The 19,318-nt window shown below is 33.9% G+C and overlaps 1 protein-coding gene across 1 annotated transcript in view; it reads left to right on the plus strand.

The window, feature by feature from the left end:
- The window catches only part of TECRL (trans-2,3-enoyl-CoA reductase like), an 88,701-nt gene that overhangs the window by 33,071 nt on the left and 36,312 nt on the right, over positions 1-19,318 (plus strand). Inside the window, exons 3-4 of the mRNA XM_046655796.1 lie at positions 10,127-10,171; positions 15,167-15,270. Coding sequence (XP_046511752.1) covers positions 10,127-10,171; positions 15,167-15,270 — 149 coding nt within the window. The remainder of the gene's footprint in view (positions 1-10,126; positions 10,172-15,166; positions 15,271-19,318) is intronic.

Genomic DNA, 19,318 nt, shown 5'->3' on the forward strand with positions numbered 1-19,318 from the left:
CCCCCCCCCCCCAACATCCTCCTTTGTCTTTAGCTGGATATGATATTTAAGGTGGGGGCTTCAGCCATTTTGGCGAGTTGCTCAGCTTGCCTGAGCCTCTCCCATGTATACATGTTATAAAGCTTTGTTTAATTTTCTCTTGCTATTCTGTCTCACATGAATTCAATTCATTCTCTGGCCAGACGAACCCAGAGAGGGTAGAGGAAATGTCTTCCTCCCCTACAGTAAACATTTCTGTTTAAGAAAATTGGAGAAGGAAGGAAAAATAAAAGAAAATCTCTTTGCTTATGACATTTGTCTTGTTATTATTCTCTCTCTTCTTTCCTCAAATCTAGGTGTGCTTGTGCTCCTTAAACATTATCCCTCAGAAACATAACTCCATTAGGTTTAATTAGCTGTGTCATGAATCTCCTAAGATATTTTCATGTAGCAAATTTTTAAAAATACTCACAAAAACTCTGTGATCATCTAGTAGTATTATAATTTTCATTTTACAGGTGAAAGTCTTTAAAAAGATGATTAGACAACTTGCCCAAGGTGACATAGCTAATAAGTGGCAGAGCTGGGAATTTTAATCTCAGGGATTATGACTCTGTACCCTGTACTCTAACCACTAACCTCCATTGCCTCTACTTTACTGAGTCATATTTTTCATTAATTTCTTCAGGCAGAAATCCAAACAATACCTGTTTATTTTACGTGGGAAAGGCTATTATTAGTCCCCATTTGCGAATAGGGAACTAACTCAAAAGTTAATTTTAGAACTTATGTAGTGAATAATAGTGCTATCAGTCTAAGCATAGTTCACAATTGGTTGTAATAACTTAGCACCATAAGGTAAACTATTAAATTAAAAACACCAGTTAATATGAATAGAAGGAAAGAATGCAAATATGGCTTGAAAGTGCTAATGGAATTTTCTCCTCTGAGACTGATCTCAGAATTAGTAGTATATGAACTGCAGTAAAAAATGAATGACAATCACTTGAAGTGTAATTTGTGCACAGACTCTATGTAATAAAAGAAGTTTCTGAAAGAAAAAGCAAAATCGTTTTGCCCCTGACCTGTGTGCTATTAATTGACAATACCATAAAAAGTTTCGATGATGTTTATAATCTCCTGGAGGAGTTGTCTCCGCAGTTCCCAGAAAAGCCCCTGGGAAAAATGCAAGAGAAGGAACAATAGAATTGACACACCAATTGTAGTTTCAGCCACATGAAGGGCCATATAATTGATTGTGACAGTTGAAATGCGTATAAATCTTTGCCAAAAGGCTAGGAGGATATAAACAATGCTAAACTTTGAAAGGTTCAAGGAGAGCAACTCAAAGCAAAGATAACCCAGTGGAAGGATTTATCACATATAGTATAGAATAATGAGTATTCTCTAGGCAATCTGAAAAAAGACTCTTGGACAAGACTGTAGAATTCCCTGATCTCTCAACAAAAGCAGCTAAAAAAAATGATAAATGCAACCTAGGAAAGAGGTGGCAGAATGCCTTTCTTAAAAAAGCCCTCTGCTGCTAACTCAAGAAGTAGCTAACATTCTTTCTGTAAATATGTATCCTTTTTTATTATTCTTGCTTTAAATGACTTTTTTTAACTTTATTTTTTAAAGTAATTAATTTATTTTTGCTGGGAAAGATTCACCCTGAGGTAACATCTGTTGCCAATCTTCCTCTCTTTTTTCTCTTTTCCTCCTCAAAGCCCCCGGACATATTTGTATATTCTAGCTGTAAGTCCTTTGAGTTCTTCTACGTGAGCTCCTGCCACAGCATGGCTACTGACAGAGGAGTGGTGTGGTTCTGAGCCCTGGTCGTTTATTTTGTATCATGATTTCTCTGTTCTTTTGCTGATTAGGATCAGATAACTTCTTAACATCTCTTCCATTCATTATTTAGGGTTCCATAAATTTGAATTCCAAACATTTTCAGGGATATTATGTTTTTCAAATATTATAATCCAAATATTTTTTAATACCGTCATATTTCATTTTCCAATAGTTACCAAATATGACCCTGTATAGCATTATCTTTGCATCATTTATTTTAATAAGCACTAGTTCTCTCTTGAAATAGATTAGAGTAAAATATTCATAGAATAAATCCACAGTGACAAAACTTTTAGTTATAGAATCATCTAGATTATATAAAGTAGTATTATGTGGAATTATATATGTAATTATGTGCATTTTAATATCCAGACCTCACATCTATGTGTGTGTGTGTGTGTGTAGGTGTGCAAGTGTGTGTGATTATATGCTAGGGCATTGTCATAAAATGAGTATTTGCTAAACAGTAAAATACTTATCTTTTCTACTATAGAGCCGAGATAGTACAGAGATGATCTAACGTCTGTTTTCAGAAAATTGTCAAATGCATCTATATGAATTAAGAAATTTTCCTTGCTAACTTTCTTTAGTGCAAACAAAACATATTCAGAGACTCCAAAACAATGTATATATTAAAAATATTTTATGATTAACAGGTTGAAACTTGTTAAAACTATATGTGCTTAAAAGTAGAATATCTTAATTCCTTCTTACAGCATCTTTTGAGTCTAAAAGCTTATGTCAGTCATTTCCAAGGTGTACCTAGATACTACGAAAAATCAAAAGTAAAAGATTTAGCCTAGGAAGAATATTTTAGATAGGCATTTCTGTAGTATCATTTTGAGGTTGACTAAATGTTTATCAAGTGAAATCTATATATTTTGTCACAATCCACAAGAAATCATTTGTCTAGTTTATTTTTAAAATTTAAGGTAAGTTTTCTCTCACGTCGCAACTCCACTGTCTATAAGATTCATGTCATTCTAGTATATTATCTTTCGTTCTTCTTTTTTTTGTACTTATCTATCCAACTTTTCTCTATTTTCTTTGAGGGCTCTAGAATCTGGATTATAGATTTCTCCATTCTGTGACCTGGCACTACATTGAAAATTACATCTAAAATGAGCACCATCCAATATGGTAACATCAAAACTGCCTGCTTTTCTGGAATTTTCACCTCCACTCCGCTTTAGCTATTTACCCACTTATCCACACCATGAGTTTTTCCATGAGTTATAATTGAATTTTAATATTTGAAACTCTGAACAAAGCCAGTTGAACATCTTTTGTTCTAAATGCCTCACTCTTTTGCTCCAGGACTCCCAGTTTCTGGAACTCACAGAGATGTATAATCTCTAGAACATCACCTTTCTTCTGATCTATCATCTAGGTTAAAACTCTGTTTTGTAATTTATCTAAACTGTTCTTTCACTGGTTGATCCATATCAGCGTCTTAAGTTCCACTATGCAATCTTCTCTCTATACCCTTAGAAGATTTACTCACTTGTCTCATTTTTTTCCCTATATCTTCAAATGCTTCCTCCCTAATTATTCTTTTTTTCAAGAATTTCCCAACTTACAAACTACTATAACAATGTCATAATTCCTTCCTCTGTCCCTCACTTAGCATACACTTCAGAACACTTTCCTTTGTCAGAATGTCAGAGAACTTTCTAAGGTCCCTGGCAGTTTCCTTTTGGATTAAGCAGTAGACCATTTTTGGTCATGTGTAATTTGAACTCTCCAATGCATGTGACGTGGCGCACCTCCCTTCTCTTTGTTTGACTTCTTTTGTTTGTTTGAATTTTGACTCTCTGCCCACTTGATTCTAAGATGTTAAACTTTATCTTCTCTCATCTTTCATTCTCAGACTCTGAGAACTTCTTATCTTATCATTTTTCGGTCTCTTAAATGTTGGTTCTTCTCAGGTTTTATCCTCAACATTCTTCCCTTTTAATTCTACATTTTTTCTCTCTTTTTATGTGCCCTCAACTATTCCCATGGTTTAGAAAATATCACTAATGAATGAATGAAACAAAACTCTGTCCTTCTCAGAACTTTTGGCTCCATACTAAACAGCCGAAGTGGCATTGCAATAGCTTATATATTTTGCAGATACCTCAGCTTCCACACGATCAAAATTAAACACATCATATGCCTCCTCAGACTTGTTCTTCTTATTTTCCCTAATTCAGTGAATGATAATTCGGTTCAGCTACTCATTGTTGAAATCTGCAGATCATTATAAACACCACTGTCTCCCTTATATTTTGTATCCAATTGTCCACTTGGTTTACGAACTGTATGCCATTGCTATGAAATCTGCACATTAACTTAATTCGTACAATCACAGTTCAAGTCTTTGTAATTTTTAATATAGACACCTATAATAGTCTTCTGTTGGATACATTTTCTCATATATTGACCCGCACAAGTATCTTACTCTTTACTCATGGCAGCATCAAGTTCAAGCTCCTTCTGATGTATAAGGCCCTCATAATGTCCTCATTCTTTGTGTGTGTGCATGCGTGTTTACCTTGGTTGCAGCAAAGGAAAATAAATTTAATACATAATTTGAAGGGTGTGGTGGGGAATGTTTCCTTGGTTTGTTCTTGTTGAACAGCAACTATATTTTGACTGTGAGATTATTCCTACTTGATTATGTATTTGCTCTATTTGTTTCTGTAACACTAATTAGTTCATATATGGTTGATAAATAGAGGAATGATGTTAGCACAATGTGGAATTTACAACTGTTCATGTGCATTTTTTTCTGAGCGTGGTATCATTTTGCTTTCTCAAGGAGTGGTAGCTGAATGTGAAGGACATAACATGAACACATGAATGGGTAGACAAATAGACACTAGACCACAGTATCTATTTCTAACCTGGGTCAATTTGCCCATATGCTTTGCCTTAGAAAGATTTATTGTCTGTTTTCCCCTTATTTTTGTTAATTTCAGCAGTCACAAATCTTTCTTCTGCACATTTCCATCAATTTTTCTTTTACTTTTTTTAAAGAAGGTCAAGCCCTATATTTTCTGTCATATTCATTTATTAAGAATACCTTTTTACCTCTACTGGTATTTTTATTATGGTTATTGCTGTTTCTGTTAGTGATCACAATATACTGTTGTACAAATTTTAAATAAGCTTCTCCAACTCTGTTTTTTTCAGAACTTCTGTAATTTTCAGACTGTGATTTTGCAGACGAAGTGTTTCAAGAAGGCACATATAGCGTTTTAGCAGAAATTCTTGTATCTAAACAAAGGACTAAAAGGTTTCATATTGTTTTGTTTTAAAACTAAAGTTAATAATACATTTTTAATTAGGTCTTAGTAGCTTTTGGTAGTTTGCATGCATTATCTCATTTAAGTCTTACAACATCCCTAAAGGTTAGATACCTTTGTTATATATCCTTTTTTTAATTAGCTATTTTGCTTAACAGATGAGGAAAATAAGATTCAAATAGGTAACTTGCCCAAAATAAATAAGGCAACTAGTAGATTATGGTCCCAGGATTTAAGCTCAGACAATCAATGTCCACAAACTTTGCAATTAACTAGCAATAAAACACTGATTCTTTATATAGGGAAAGAATTTATTATAAATAACTTATCTCACATTTGATTAAAACCATGGTGTATATATGACTTCTACCAACTCTTCTTCAATAAGAGGCCATTTGTTTATTCAGATCTTATAAAACCACACATTCCTCTGTGCCATTCCTATCACTGCATGTATAGTGGTAATAAATATGATCATGACTACCTCTTCTCATGGAGGTTGCTCAACAGTAAGGATGTATGTATACTAAACATCTTAATAGGTGCATAAAATAATTTCAGATAGGAAGATCAAAAACAGGGTAATGGGTTAAAAGCAACTGGAAAGTAATACTGAGATCTGCTGCATCTGATAGTATCAGAGAAATTCTCCCTGTACAGAAGTCGTTCAGAAACAGATTCAGACACAGAGAATGAAATAGTTGAGTATAACAAGGTTTAATATTTGCCAAGTAGTGAGGCAGAGGGAAAATTTTACAAAGTAGTGAAGATCATTGATTAAGGTGTGATTACTGCTCTGGATCCTAGAATTGAGCTTAGAGAAGAATGAAAATGTTGGAGAAATAAGAAACTTAAAATTGTGAAAATAGTGAGATAATTGTTGGAAAATCCTTGAAGAATCAAAGAATATTTGAGCCAGAAATACTAGTTTAAGTTAATAGGGAGAAAAGATGGTAGTGATGAGAAAGTAGGAGGTTTGAAATTGGTATTTTCAAGGTGGTGCATTTATTGGTGAGCATAAGACTCTGGGAAAAAGTGAGAGAGTAGCTAGAAAATATTTGGATTTGACTAGATCGTGGAACAAAAGGACAGGAAATTAAAATGATATTAAAATCACCAACAATGATAGATGAGTAGTGGTGGAGAGGATTTCTTAGCTAAAATTATCACTGATTTAGGTGGAAAGACCAGTCCACCATAGATGGCAACAGGAACAAATAATATTAGATAGTATAGTCTGGTGATATGCACTCCACAAGGAGAATGGAGAAAAAATGTTTTGGAAGCAGCATCTAATAGCAAGGAGGATTCTTAACACACTTTCATGACCACAGTTGGGTCAATTTGGTGTAAAGAATGAACACCAGTTGAAAAATATGTAGAGAAGTTTTATATTAAAGCAAGAAGCTTGAGGGATTTTTGGTGTGGGAGTTGATGATTTAGAAGTTTTTGCTGATGACAAATTATGAGTGTCCTAAAGTACACTGGGGGAACCTGAGAAGGCATGGAGAGGTAGGCAATCATGTCTGATTAGAAGTTGTGCACAGCAAAACTGGGAGAAGTGACATTGTGATGGTGGACACTCTGGGAGACTTTCTTTTTAAAGTGTCTAGTGTAAATGGAAATATAGGCATGATCATCAAGCCTGGTAGTTTCTTAGAAGTTCAGTGGGTGATTGGGTGAACAAATTGCTTATAAACTTGAACCAGTGAGGATAAAGGAGTTTGATTGTACCTGTGTGCTCTTCTTCCTGGCCCACATTATTCTTGCATTATGCCTTGTATTCAACTGTGAAATTTGCTTGTTGCTTCATGCTTCTTGCTTTCATTCTTATTTTATAATTCTGAAGATTTATTTATGTAACTTTTGAATTTTTTAATTTTGGAACCATGCCTGTTTTCCTACAGAAGCCTTGCTTTGCGATTGCAGATTATACAGTGTTACAGCACTCTGTCTTTCTTACTTGAGCTCTTTGTAACATCGAACTCTCTAACATGCATTTTCTTTTCAAGGTCAGCAAAATTACACACATTGATGTGTGCTGGTTTGTGTGTTAAGACTTTTTGTTGTTGTTGGAGATAAGATTGGAAACGGTTCTCTTATTTTTCAGATGCATAAGGACTATCACGCATGTCATTTCTTACTGGCTTCCTTGATTCCATTTCAGCTTGATCACTTAATTATGTAGGTGGCATTTATAAGACTGCAAAGAAATGTTTTACAGGGAATAAAATGGCTCATTTAGTTCTAGTGAGGTAAAACACTGAATGAGTCATTTAACAATATTAAATCAGCAGCCAGTATTTTTCCATCAAGGAAGATCCTTCATTCTTCCATCAAGGAAGAGTTTTGGATAATAATACTTGATGTTTATTTCTTAGGGAAAAGGAGACAGAATTCATGTGCCTGCTCTTTTTGTGCACATTTGTAGGCTTCTACTATTTGGAAAGAATATAATGGTACTAACTAATAAAGCACTATAACCAAAGTGATGATGCAATGTGCACACGATGGAAACATGCCATCATATGGTCCATTTAGCATTCCATTCCCTGGTTGACATTTCCTATAGTTTTTAGACCCATGGTTTTCAAGCTTTTTTGACTATGATTCAGAATAAGAAATGCATAATAGTCTTATAAAAACACAAGTGTTTTTATACAATTTAAACTATTGAAGCAAAAGTTCAAAGAACAATATCTAGAATTTATTCCAATATATTGTATCCAATCATGACAATCCATTTCTACTCTATCTTATTCAATTTATTTCTATTCTAATCTATCTATTCTAATCTATTCTATCGTATTCCTCTATATATAGCTGAGAATAACACACTAATTCCATTTTTCAACTTACTGATGGGTTACAACCAGCAGTTTGGAAAACACTACCTTATCAAAATAAATCTGATTGAATTACATAAAGACATTAGCTATTTAGAATGTTATTACATAATGATATGAACACTTCCAATTATCAAGGAAAGAATTCTAAGGCATGGTTAGAATATGATAGGAGTTATCCTAATCAAGTTCAGCATCTTAGATAATTTAAGATACTGGCAGATGCCTTAGATCTACTACATAGTCATAATTCAGCTGTGAGCCAGTTGTCCAAATTCAATGTACTCAGCATTATAAATAATCTTCTGGACTACTCATACATGCTAAAAATCCGTATGCAACATATGTTCTTTATCCTTTATTAACTCTTTTTATGTCATTCTTCCAGCCTAATCCACCTCACTCCAACAAGCACAGAGCATTTCAGCAAATGTATGTTTTGTTCTTTGAAGAGATGACTAAAACGAATCTAAAGCCTTATATAGGCAGTAAATAACTCTCTTTCACTAGTACAGTATTCAAAGGCCACAATCTATAGATGCCAAGTTTACTTCATACATAGATTAATAGTTTATCCATGTGGAGAGAGTTAGAAGGCCATGGATTTCCCTGAAGGTGTTTAGAGCTTCTACCTTTCTCTGATTCATCATTGTGAATTCAGCCAGTGTTCACTCATCTAGTTCACAGACACATCTATTTGCTTAAAATGCTAAAGTTAGTTTTACATTGGCATTTCCACCATCAGAGGTACCATAAAGTGCTATTGGAAGTGATGTCTTACATGAATATTATTAAATTTGACAGCTTATGCACACTCATTATAGGTTCTCAATAACAATTTGTCAAATACAGATGGATTCTCATAAGGTTTGTATTTCCTCCAATACCCATAATTGGAAATTCAATTAAAACTGTAGAAATCTCTATTGCCTTCATTTTCATCATGTCTTCTTTGGCAACAGATTTTCACTATGAGTAGTAAGTGCAGCTATTTTTAAATATTTTTCAACAAATAATGTCAGAATACATTCCAGACCAACAAAAGGCTATGTAAATATAACAATTGTATAAGTAAATACAAAAACAAAACAAAATTAATTGTCTTTACCTGCATATTTCCTAGTTAAAAAAATCAAATGTCAGAATTAAATATTTGTGCCTTCATCATTTGCCATGCTATTACTAAATTTTGTTTAGAGATAATCTTAAATAGCTTTTAACTTGTGATTACACTTTTTGACTTCTGAGTTATTTGTCCATGAGAACTTGCATGTATAAGTTGTCTTTTTGCAGTAAATTTAGAGACAATTTGTTGCAATAGTCATTATGTCACATTATCATCACTCTTAGTGACACTTTAAAAAGCAATGTTTTGAAAACAAAATAACAATTGTGGAATATTCCTTTGACAATACTCTTCTTTTAATATATTATTTATTAAGTCAATTTGCTTAAAATTGGACCTCAAAGTTAAGAATTAAATTTTCAACAGACTTTAAAGTAATAACATACGATTCATTTTAAGAGAAAAGAATTATATTCAGGTAATTGTGAACCAACTTTTTTATTATGGCAGTATTTAATAAAGATGTTTTTCTTTTCCTATTTAGATAGAATTCTTTAGTAACTTTTTATTCTTAACGTTAGTATAAGTAGAAGATACTAGTGATGTTTCTGCTATGATCAATACCCCCACAATATTAAAAGTTAATAATACATATTATTCTGAGTGCCTTACTCCTGATACAGAATAACCCACTTTCACATGCCAATATTATACATTTTAAATGAGATCAAAGTCCTCTATTTTAAATGAAGAAGTTTAAGCTTTTTATTGAAGTATAATTACATAAAGTGCACAAGTCATAGGTCACATACCATGGTGTATATCCACAAATTGAACACGTCTATGTAACCAGTTCCCAGATCAAAAAGCAGAAAATCACGACTCCTAAAGCTCCAGTCACGCTTTCTTTCAGAACTATCCACCATTGCTCATCAGCACCCTGCAGAGAATAACAACTATCTCCTTTTCTGACACGGAATAACCATTTTATCCAGTTCTTAAGGTCTAATCTGTCTTCCAATAGAAACTACTAGATTTTAAAATGCCTTTATACTTGCGCCGACAATTAAATTTTACTGTTTTTCATTGAATAGGTCCAAAGTGGTACCCTTCCCGAATTGGCCTGCAGCTAGAACGTGGTAAGAACCAACTTTCATTGATCCATTTATTTAATTCGGAATCTCTTTTATGTCATCAATAGCTAGTATTCGTTTCTCACTTACTAAATGGCAGGCACTGTAATAAGTGCTCTAAGTGTATTATCTCATTTGATCGTCTCCGCAAGCCTGGGCTCCACTTTTATGGATGAGGAATTTTAGTCTTAAAGAGATCATTTTTACACATTCACTGTCAGTGAGTATTGGAAGCAAGATGTGAACTAACATTTTACTGTCTCTAAAGATTTTACTGCTGTGTTCCTTCTTTCTACTGCCTCCTAATATATTCTCAGGGATACAAGTTAGCTCTTTCTTCCTTTTTTCTTTTTTTGCTGTTCTAAAGCAGAGTAAGTGAGGTAAGGAGAAGCAGAAATGAGCGAATTTTAAGGAGAAGTATTATATTCACTATTAAGCCTCAAGTTTCTCAAAATTTCAAACTATTCTCCATTCAGAAAATTTATAAGTAAATACACTTAAAGATGAGTCCTGCTGAGAATCATTGTTTTTGACATTGCATCAACTTCAACTTCAATTTGGACTTGTTAAATAAAAGCTGTGGGTAGAATGTAAACTTTGGAGGAATACTTAGTCAAAGTCCGTAACAGTAAATCTCTAAGACGCATCTATTAAGGAATTTCAATCTACGCATTTTTTCTTACAATGGTGAACTGCATTTTTTTTCCTGGTGCTTTTGCTAATGCTTAGGCTGTCATCTCTCAGATATCACATTCACGTAAGGATAAATGATGATTTCCTTGGATCTCTCTAAGATGTTGTGTTTGTTCTCATTGCTATCTTAAACCATCTTTCTTTTTGTCTTTCTTTGAGACTTCTGTGTTGAAACCATAGGCATCCATGGCATTCACAGAAGTCACTCTTTCTTGATGGGCTCAAATTCTTTCAAGTTCAAATGTTCAAGAAAAATCCCCATATGGCTAGAGTTTGAAAGAGAAGAATCATGATCTTGTTTATTTTAGCCTCCACAGGGCCTAGTATGTACCAGTACATAAATGCCTTTTCAACACATGGATGCTGAAATAACATAAAATGAAATTGTGGTATTATTTTTGAAGTTGATTCATATAGAGAAAACTCTGAGAATGCCACATGTATCGATGCCAAATGCAATTTCAATTTGAAGGACACGATAAACGACTAGGGAATTTCTCTTATTTCCACCTTTCTGGTGAATGTAAATTTTACTTTCCTCTCAAATTTATTTTCCTGGTTGAGTGTGCCTGGGTGTGGTCTGAATAAAGTGTAGCCCTGTTGTTGTCCTTGGATAGGCATGTGATGATGTACTTGAAAAAAAGTCGATTAATTTAGTGAGATAAGCAGGGCGTGGTGCAAAGAGAGGGTTATTTGGAGTAACTCAGTTTAGACTTGACTCTTCTACTTACCTATCTATAGTGTCTTCTTTTGGAAAGTGGAGTTAATAAAGAACCTAACTCATGGTTTGTTTTAGGGTTTTTGATTTTTTATAAGTGTTAAGATTATGTTTACAAAGCACTATAATGACTGGTACATGGTAGATGCTTCATCAGTCATAGTTACAACTATTAATATTAAGGAAAAAAGGCAATACCCAAAAAATCAAGCCCTGAATATTTAGATAGATTTGCTGCCAGAATATATTTGCCAGAATGATTATATTATGAGTAATGACATCATGTGAATTTAGAGTCTTTTATAGTTTCCTCACACAAAAAGACATCACTAAAATGTAAACAAAATAGCGAAAATTGATTTTTACAGGTTAAAAACCATTTATTTAGCTCAGTGATTCTGCTGAGCTGGGCTGGACTTGGCCTTGCTTGGCTAGGCTCACTTACGCAGCTGCAGTCAGCCGGTGGATTGTTGGGGACCAGCTGGTGTAGGATGGCCATAGCTACAGCCACTCCTCTCTGCTCTGTGTGGTCTCCCATGCTGTGGCAGAATATTCTGGGCTTGTTCTTATGGCAGAATCAGGGGTAAGCAAATAAGCACAAGGACTCAAAAATTCTTGAGGCCCAGGTTTGGAATTGGCATATGATCCCTTGCTCCACATTCTGTTTTCCAAAGTAGGTCACTAGGCTAGCCCATGTTCAAGGGGTGGGGAAATAGACACCAACTCTTAATGGGAGGAATGAAAATTCATATTGTAAATGGTGTGATATGGGAATGGTGAAGAACTGCAGCCATTACTGCAATAAATCTGTCATACAACCTGGTAACTAAAATGTGTTCTCTCATTCTACCTTGATTAGCATATTTCATAATGTCCTGGAAGTACAGGGTTGAAGTTCTAACTCAGAATCATTGGATTTCTATAATAGAAAGGTGAAGATTGGGTAGTTGGCCCTTCTCTTCCCATCACTGATTCCAACCACCCATTCCTTTTATACAACAGCCTTGACAAACCCCTAGATTTAGAGGTTGCATCCTACTGCCTGGCTCATCCTTGGAAGGAAATAACCAAGGAAGATGTTTTGCGTAAGTTAATTTGGGCAAGAAATTCAGGCGCCTTAAATGGCTAGAACAAGATATGAGAAAGAGATGGCATGGGCTCCTGTTAGGCATGTTCTCTTGGCCCTACATATTTCTTTCCCTTTGAAAAAGGCAAGAAGCATGCAAGGCCAACAACAGGGTCCCTAAACTGAGTCTAAAAGTGGTATGATTAATGATATGTCTGGATTCTGTCAGGGTGCTTTATCCAGTGTCATATTGATGGGACCACATTTTAAAAGCATAATTGTAATGCTCTCTCCCTTGAAGTCAGCATGGGTGATATAGGAGTAGAAACTAATTCCCTTCCCAAATGTATCAATAGCTGTATATCGGAAAGATGTTTTCATCACACTTTTAAGTGGTGCAAAGCTATCAGAAATTTTTGTCCTTATTAACATTTCTTGTTGTTATACATGATTGTCACAACATTACTGACCATTCGGATATCAAAGTCTTTCCCTTGATCCACGGTGCATTAGCTTCCATGTTACATTTGCATCAGCTGTGTAACACGTTATCACAGACTTAGCAGGTTAAAACAACACTCATTTGTTAGCTTGAAGACTCAGTATGGCTGGATTCTCTGCTCAGAGTATCACAAGGCTGGAATCATGGTGTGGACCAAGTTGGATTTCTCATCTGAAGAGTCTTGAGAAGATCTCACTTCCATCTTCATTCTTGTTGTTGGCAGAATTCCTCTTGTTGGTTTTCTATGACAGAGCTCCCTATTTCCTTGCTGGATCTCAGTTCCTAGAGGCCACCTGCATTACTACTTGCCGTGTGGCCCTCTTCATCTTCAAGCCAGCAATGGTACAGTGAAACTTTCTAGTACATTGAATCTCTGAATTCCTGTCTGCCTCTCCATGCAGGTTTAAAGAACTCATGATTAGGTCAGACCCACCTGCATAATCTCTCTTTTGAAGCCATATAACACAACCTAATCAAGGAAGTGATAGCCTGTAATATTCATATTGGATTTGTCAAATTACTATCTTCACTATTAATATAAAGCAGTTGTATATTTTCATCTTATTTTAAAATATCTATAATTATAAAATGATGTATTGGACTCTGAAAATCATCTAATAATCATCACAAATTAACACTTTACTGTTTTTTTCAAACAGAGAATGGAATGACACTTTTTCATGATTGGAGATAATATAAATCACAAATAAATTAGCATAAAGTATAATATAAATATAACAACAATGACAACAACAATAATAGCATTATACTTGTGAGATTTATCTATGTTGGTACATGTAGCTCTAGTCCACTCATTTTTCTTTCTGTTTGGTATTTGGTATTTGGAATGAAACAAAATATATTTATCCATTATCTCATTTATGCACATTTAAGATTTTTATACAATTTTTGCTGTTACAAATAATGCATAAAGCACATCCTTATACATATCTTCCAGTATGCTTATGCCAGACTTATGTAAGGTTCATTTTTAAGAATGGAACATTTCCTTTACGTGTCTTCTAAGACATCTATTCTGTTTATTTTCCTGCTATTTCATGAGAAACTCCTTCTCAGTATTTGCTATATGTTTCTTTTATTTCTTGGAAAGCTTGGAGTGGTAGAAAGCTGTCTCAGTTTCCATTCTCTTCTCAAACTAAGTACATAAATAATCTCATCAAGCCCCATGGCTTTAACTGTTACTGACTTTCAAATATCTACAGACATCTACCCAACTGCTTACGTGACAGCTCTTTACTTGAATGTCTAACAGATATCACACACTTAACATACCCTAGCAGAAATCTTAATTTTCACCCCCAAATCCTTCCCCTTCCTCAGTTTTCTTCATGTTGGTAAATGATATTACAGTGTCCTTAAGTGCTCAGGCCAAAACTCTAAGAGCTATTTTATCTCACTGAATCCTCTCCTCTCAAGCTGAATCTTTTCTATGTTCAAAAACATCTGGAATTGATGCATTTTTAACATTTCCTTCAGTGCCACCTTAATCCAAACATCATATCTTGCTTAACAAATTTTGAGTTTCTCCTAAGTAATGTCCTTGCTTCCCATTTTCCACACAGCATCCGTAGTGATCTTTTAAAAAGGTAAGTCATGGTGCTTTGCAGTGACCATTGAAATTCATCTACTCCAACTAATATCTCCTATAATAAAATCACTTAGAAAACAGATCTATGTCTACTGACACTTAAATTATACTTTTAAAATACTTTGTATCATATTTGATTATGATAATATCTAATATTATATTTTCTCAGAATAAAATATGATACTAACTACTGGTAGTCTGTACTTTGTTTAGATAGCTCTGGGAAACTACTATGCATTTGAAAATTTGCTAGATATATTTTATAAAATGTGTTTATTCACATTTTATTTTACATGAAAGATTTATTGTACATTGAGATTCCCATGTAAATTTCATCCTTAGCTCTCACATTACAAATTATTTATCATTATGACTTGAAATTGTGTTAAAATAATATTTCCTTATTATTGAAGGTGGGCCTTTTTTGAAGGACTACGTAACCATTCAAAGTGTTGCAGCCTCCTCCATTGTCACACTCTATTTTACAGACCTAGGTCAACAGGTCAGCTGGACTACAGTAAGTATCAATTTGAAATGCAATACACATGTCACATATTTTGATGTGAATAATTTGTTGACCAGAAGGACAATTTCTATCAAATAAATTCATAGTGAAACAAAATATTGTACTGAATGATATTTTAAATTTTCCATTCATACTATGATCAGTGTCCAAAATTCCATTCAACAATTGGAGCAGTATAAATAGACAGTTGAAAGAAGGAAGACAAATTTCTTTTTAAATATCAATCTACCCTATGACTGATGGCCCCATTTCTGCTTGCCCTATGCCTTGTCAGTTCAATGGTATTTCTTCAGATTTTCCTTCTAGGGTCCTGGGGGTAATGAAGACTCTTCTAACATCAGACAGAGGGAAATAGAATATTCAATAAAAAATGTTCCAAGACTGAGGGAGAACATTTTGGAAACTGAGAATGAAGTAGTAAGACTTCTTTGAGTTTGGGGAGGCAGGTGTTCTTTTGGTTCATCTGGGAGGAGCAGCTTTCAAAGTAACAGCAGCTGAATCCAATGGCATTAGAAGAAAGAAGACTAAGACACAGAGTACTAAGAAACAGAAAATACTTAACACTATTTCACAAACATTGGACTATTCATGAATAAAGAAATAGGTAGATAGGGGCTGGCTCTGTTGCATGCTAGTTAAGTTAGGTGCCCTCTGCTTCACTGGCTGGGTTTGTGGGTTCCAATCCCAGGTGCAGACCTACACCATTCATCAGCCATGCTGTGGCAGTGACCCACATACAAAATAGAGGAAGATTTGCATAGATGTTAGGTCAGTGCTAATCTTCCTCAAGCAAAAAGAGGAAGGCTGGCAATAGATGTAGCTCAGGGCCCATCTTCCTGACCAAAAAAGAAAAAAGAAAGAAGTAGATAGATGGAATAGCTTCAGTAGCAAGAGGAAATACTATGTGATATTTAGTGACAGAGGCAGTGAAGGAGTTAATTTGATAAATAATTTTGAAACTGATATACAGAGAATAGTACAATTATTCTATTTTTCAATTAAACTTATTTTCTATTTCTTGTTTAGACTTTTAAAGGTTTTTTTTCTGATTATGTCCTATTCCATATTTGTGATGTGATTACACTTTTAATATTTTCTATTCAAAATGGCTTTCCTTTTTGCCAGCATTAACAATTAACATTATCATCCATAGTGCTTTGAGTTTTCCTTTTATACCTAAACAATCAATTTTTAAAATTATTACAAACACAGGATAACTTTTACATTCTTATTTAATTCTCAAAAAGAGAAATTCAAGTTTACATTCATTAATTAAAATATTGTCACATCTTTTATTTTTCTAGCAGTCTGTCCTTTAACATATATTGTCTTCCTGTATTTAGAGAATTATTTATATTTTAGTATTTTGGGTTAAATAGTTGCTTTAATTTCCAAAGTTTGCTGAGCTTTTGAGTACTAATTTATTGCCCTAAAATTTGAGTTTAGAATATTCTGAATCCTGGTGCAATGTTTCATAATGTTTACAAAACAATCTATTGATGCGTGTATTGTGTAAGTCAAGGGTTTAATACTTAAATGTGATATCTACAGACCTTTGCTAAAAGAGATTTTAGACAAGCAGATTTTGATCTTCAAAGGTTAAACTATTGAGAGTCTTTGTTCACATTTATGATGAAAAGGGAATTCTGTCTACAGAAGTTGTGTCAGGGTGAGTGACATTAACAGCGTGTTCATTAGAAATTCCAGCTGCATCATTTGGATAAGCACTGAGGAGAGAAAGTGCTAAGGTGGAATTCTATGACAATTGTACTAGAAAATTATAGCTTATTTGAGAGGAAAGTCATTTAGTTGACAAAAGGAGCTCTGGAAATAGGCTGGATATTTTTAAATCAACTCTATGGTTCATATGACCTTTTGCTCCAAATGAGTCTGTTCCATTAAATGCTAAAAATATACACATTATATTCCAATCACGCCTACTTTATATCAACTAAATTATACAATAAAAGCAGTATTTTACCACACATAACATTCTTGTACATTTATAAAATATTAAATGCTCCTATAATAAAAGTATTATTATAGTTTTTTTAAAAAAACAATCTCTTTAACTTAGCAAGGTCAAAATTAATATTTTAATAATATTTTTCATCAAGTAAGAGTATATTATCACCGAATATTGAAAAAACTCTTACCTCATTGAATTTATTGAAAGAGTTAGGAGAAAGTGTTAATATAGCAATGTAATAATCCTCATTATATAAATCCTATTAACTAAACTAAAGATCTTATTCAGTCTTCACCACTTATACATTCATCCATGTGTGTGTCTATAGTTCTGTGCAGTTTATCTCTTGCTTAGATTCATGTATCTACCACCAAAATCAGATACAGAATTGGTCCATTCCCACAAAGGAACTCCCTCAATTACCCTTCTATATTCACACATTCTTTTCCCTACACTGGGACAACCACCAATCTATTCATCTCTATATTTTTGTCATGTGGGTAACGCGATGCAAACAGAATCAAACAGTATTTTGTGATTGATATTTACTTTTCCCTATGCATTGTGCCTTTGGGATCCATCCTGCTTGTTGCATGTAACAAACTCAGTTCTCATTTATTGGTGAGTAGTATTCTGTTGTATGGATGTAACAGAGTTTGTTTACCCATTCAGCCATTGACAGACATTTGGGTCGTTTTCAGAATTTTACTATTACAAATAAAGCTGTTATCTGTTCGTGTATTTGCATGAACATAACTCTTTTCTGATACACATAGTTGAGTTTTACAAGTAACTTTTATATTCTAGATAAGTACTTTAATACGTGGTTTGCTAATATTTTCTCTCAGTTTTTAACTCTTTTCATCTTTTCAACAGGGTTATTTTTTTGCTGTGCAACAAGTTTTCAATTTTTATTTTTTTGAGGAAGATTAGCCCTGAGCTAACTATTGCCAGTCCTCCTCTTTTTGCTGAGGAAGACTGGCCCTGAGCTAACATCCATGCTCATCTTCCTCCACTTTATACGTGGGAGGCCTGCCACAGCATAGCTTGCCAAGCGTTGCTATGTCCGCACTCTGGATCCGAAGTGGTGAACCCCTGGCCGCCAAAGCGGAACGTGTGCACTTAACTGCTGCGCCATCAGGCTGGCCCCCAAGTTTTCAATTTTAATGCAGTCTGATATATCAATATTTTCTCTTAAGGATCTTGCCTTCGCTGTCATATGACCTATGTAAGAACTCTCTGCTGGGCCCTAAGTCCAGGAGTATTTCTCCCACGATTTTTTCTAACAGTTTAATAGTTTACATTTTAATCATAGTCTATTTATATTGTAGAGAATTACCTATTTTTTTAATCACCAAACAATCAGTATTTTCTTCCAATTTGCCTCTTGTGTTTTATAATCCATTTTCTGTTTTTTTTTTCTTGTCGCATTTGGATTAATTGTCATACTTTTTTTTCTATTAGCCTCTCTGTTATTTTGGTGGTTATATCTTCTTTTTTTTTACTAACTCTAGTGTACTCAAGAGATTACACTGTAGGTTTTTAAAATATTAGACACTAATATAAAGTGTTTAATTTAAGTTTACTAATGTGATACCTCATAGATAAATGACTTTAAGATATTTGAGTTCCTCCTGACATACCTTCTATTGTGGTATATTTTAATTTTCTACATATTTTAAAGCCAAAATCCAGTACTATAATTTTATATAGTCAATATTTATTTAGATTTATCCTCTGCAATTTAGTTCTTCCTTCTCATGTTGAACTAATCTGGTATCATTATTCTTCTTCCTGAAAAACACTTTCAGTGCTTTACTCTACTTTTATCATTAACGAATTCTCTCAATTCTTGTTCATGTTAAAGCATGTTTATTTAACTTTTATTCTTGAAGAATATTTTTGCAGAAAAAAATAATTCAACCTTGGTGGTTATTTTTGTTTTCACTTCACAACATTTCATTATTTTTATTTCTGGCTCCCACTGTTTCTGTTGAAAAGTCAGCTATACTTCTTTGAAAGTAGTGTGTCTTTCTCTGGCTTATTTAAAATTTTTCTTTGTTTGGTTAG

Source organism: Equus quagga, chromosome 3, assembly GCF_021613505.1.
Source record: "Equus quagga isolate Etosha38 chromosome 3, UCLA_HA_Equagga_1.0, whole genome shotgun sequence".
NCBI lineage: Eukaryota > Metazoa > Chordata > Mammalia > Perissodactyla > Equidae > Equus > Equus quagga.